General features: G+C 30.6%; 1 protein-coding gene across 1 annotated transcript in view; it reads right to left on the minus strand.

Annotated features, from left to right (window-relative positions):
* Nucleotides 1-2,159: 2,159 nt before the first annotated feature.
* Nucleotides 2,160-3,137, minus strand: part of LOC107726042 (apoptosis facilitator Bcl-2-like protein 14) — a 3,748-nt gene continuing 2,770 nt past the window's right edge. The window contains exons 5-6 of the mRNA XM_016535515.1: nucleotides 2,325-2,597; nucleotides 2,160-2,240 (exon numbers count right to left, since the gene is read on the minus strand). Of these exons, the coding sequence (XP_016391001.1) occupies nucleotides 2,214-2,240; nucleotides 2,325-2,597 (300 nt within the window). The 3' untranslated portion in view covers nucleotides 2,160-2,213. The remainder of the gene's footprint in view (nucleotides 2,241-2,324; nucleotides 2,598-3,137) is intronic.

Here is a 3,137-nt window from a genome sequence, read left to right on the forward strand (position 1 = left end):
CACATCTTTTTATACTGCTCCTTTGTGGGTTAAGTTTAAGAAAGAGAGCCTATGTAAGCTTCAGGTTGCGTACAATGACTGTAACAATGAAATGAGTGATGATGATGATGATCATGATGATCATGATGATGATAAGTTATATGATAAGTTGGTGAGAAAATTGGATATTTGAGGATCAAAGATAAACCTTTTTAGAGCATATTGCACATCTTTTTATACTGCTCCTTTGTGGGTTAAGTTTAAGAAAGAGAGCCTATGTAAGCTTCAGGTTGCGTCCAATGACTGTATGAGGATCCTGCTGAAAAAACCAAGAAGGAGCAGTGCAAGTGATTTATTCTGTAAGGTAGAGTACAATCATTCTCTGCTTTAATGAGAAATTTGATGTATACGTTTATTTGTCAGTTGGACGATTCACATAATAATATTATAATGTTGTCAAATCCTAGGCTTACTGAAGTGCGATATCAGTCCCCTATGAGGAAGTATTGGTATAACTGTCTTTTTTAATGTGTATTTTACTGGGTTGTATTGTGTGTTTCTTGTTAATGGACATAAAGTGGAACTAATGGAAATAAAGTTGAACTAATAATAAACTATAATAAATGCTAACTCAAAATATATACATACAGGTGCATCTCAATAAATTAGAATGTCGTGGAAAAGTTCATTTATTTCAGTAATTCAACTCAAATTGTGAAACTCGTGTATTAAATAAATTCAATGCACACAGACTGAAGTAGTTTAAGTCTTTGGTTCTTTTAATTGTGATGATTTTGGCTCAGCCCCTACCAAGTATTGAGTACATGTACGTAAATGAACATACTTTCCAGAAGGCCAATAATTCACTAAAAATGTTTTTTTTATTGGTTTTATTTTATTGGTTTTTGTTAAATGTGAGCCAAAATCATCACAATTAAAAGAACCAAAGACTTAAACTACTTCAGTCTGTGTGCATTGAATTTATTTAATACACAAGTTTCACAATTTGAGTTGAATTACTGAAATAAATGAACTTTTCCACGACATTCTAATTTATTGAGATGCACCTGTATATTAAAGAAAACTTAAACCTACTGTATTATTATTATTATTTTTTAATATTTAGGCCCTAATTTGTTCTAAATTAACAAAAAATAATATAAACTAGATAAAACTGACAAAAACCGACAAAATTATTAAATGAAAATGCTATACACACACTGCATATTATATATATATATATATATAATATGAATGATTAGAATGATAGAATGATTTCTTAAGGATCACGTGACACTTTATACTGGAGTAATGACTGATGGAAATTCAGCTTTGCATCACAGAAATAAATTATATTTTAAAGTATATTAAAATAGAAACCCATTATTTTAAATTGTAATCTTTCACAATATTGCGTTTTTTTTCTGTATTTTTGATCAAATAAATGCAGCCTTGATGAGCATAAGAAACTTATTTAAAAAATATTAAAAATCGTACAGATCCCACATTTTTGCCCGGTAGTGTGTATGTATATATTATTATTATTAAAAATGATAATAGTATCTTGATTCTACTAGAAATGATTAAAAAATTATTCTGACTAGAAATGATTGTAGATTTAAACCAGAAGATAAATCGATGACCTTTAATTGATAAAATTAATACACTATATGGCCAAAACTATGCAAACATTCTCTTCTAATTAACATATATGTCTATTCCAGTCATTTCTGCAGTAGTTAGATTTATGCTGGAAGCCTGTTATTTAGAAGTGGGTCCACATACTTCTATAATACTTCTATAATACAGTAGTAGTTAAGAAAAAAAAGAAAGAAAATACAGACAAAATGACTGAAATGTTCACAGTTATTTTAATGTTATAACAATGTAGCTATCTCATTCAATTACAAAAATAGTTTACAAGTGGAGCTAAACATGTAAACATGTATAATGCTGGTTTTCATAGAACATGTACCTTTGGTGTAATGTTTTGAGGCAGTAACCGTAGCACTTTCAGTGAGGTATGGTTTACAGACATACGTTTGGCACGATGAACTACCTCTTTTTCTCTCTTGGATGTTATGAGGATGTAGTGGGGGACAAAAACAAGCTATATCCCTGCTGGTTCACTGAAGGAAAAAAAAAAATCACTTTTTTTTTTTTTTTTTTTTTTTTTTTTTAAGTACCTGTGCCCCTGAGAAAGTTTTGTAATGTGTGGAGAGCATCTCTTCTGCTCACTGGACTTCGTCACCAACTTCTCCCTGTGAAGGGGGGAAAATGTTTCTCTGTGTTATTAGGCCAGATGTCATTGTTGTGAATAAGTGTGCTGTGATTGAGACACTTACATTGCCTGCATGCATGTTTCTGTTAATCCACGTGGAGTATTTTTCCTGTAGATACTGGGCACCTAAGCCCAGCACGTAGGTCATCGGATGGTAGTGGATGCCAACAAGCTGACTGGTGGCTTCACAGACCAGAGCCACATTGACTTTCTTGTCTTTCTGCTCTGGAGGCAGATCTGGAGAGACACTTCCACAGAAAGCTTCCATCACTTTCTTGAAGAAGCCGTATGTGAGAGAGGACTGCAGCTTCTCATGTAACACCTTGTCTTCCTTAATCTGCAGCAAAGACAGGACAAAATAGATGTTTACAGTATATAGCATGTTTGTGACTGCAAATGTCTATCTTGTTTCAGGACTAACATGCACTAATTCTATTTTTGAATACCCACAAATTTGGTATTCAAAAAGCATAGTTAACCATATTTTTATACTATTATATATTTTTTTTACTATAAAAAAAGCAATAAAAGGAATATTTAATAATTTAAGGATATTATAAGAACATTTATTATATATATTATATATAATATATTATTATATAATTTGTACTGGGGAAAATCACATTGAACTGCACAATAGAAGTATTTTCATTCGTAACAGACTTTTGGACTTTATATTGGAATATTCAGTATATTATTTATATCATTTAAAGTCTGTTACGAATAAAAATATTTATATTGTGCAGTTCAATGCAATTTTCTCCATTACATATTATATCAACAGCATAGTGTCAGCAACAAACCATTAAAAACAAGAATATTTAACAGTTACAAAGTTAATAATATATATATATATATATATATATATATATACACA

This window comes from Sinocyclocheilus rhinocerous, unplaced genomic scaffold (assembly GCF_001515625.1).
Source record: "Sinocyclocheilus rhinocerous isolate Xijiao unplaced genomic scaffold, SAMN03320098_v1.1 scaffold395, whole genome shotgun sequence".
In the NCBI taxonomy this organism is placed as follows: domain Eukaryota; kingdom Metazoa; phylum Chordata; class Actinopteri; order Cypriniformes; family Cyprinidae; genus Sinocyclocheilus; species Sinocyclocheilus rhinocerous.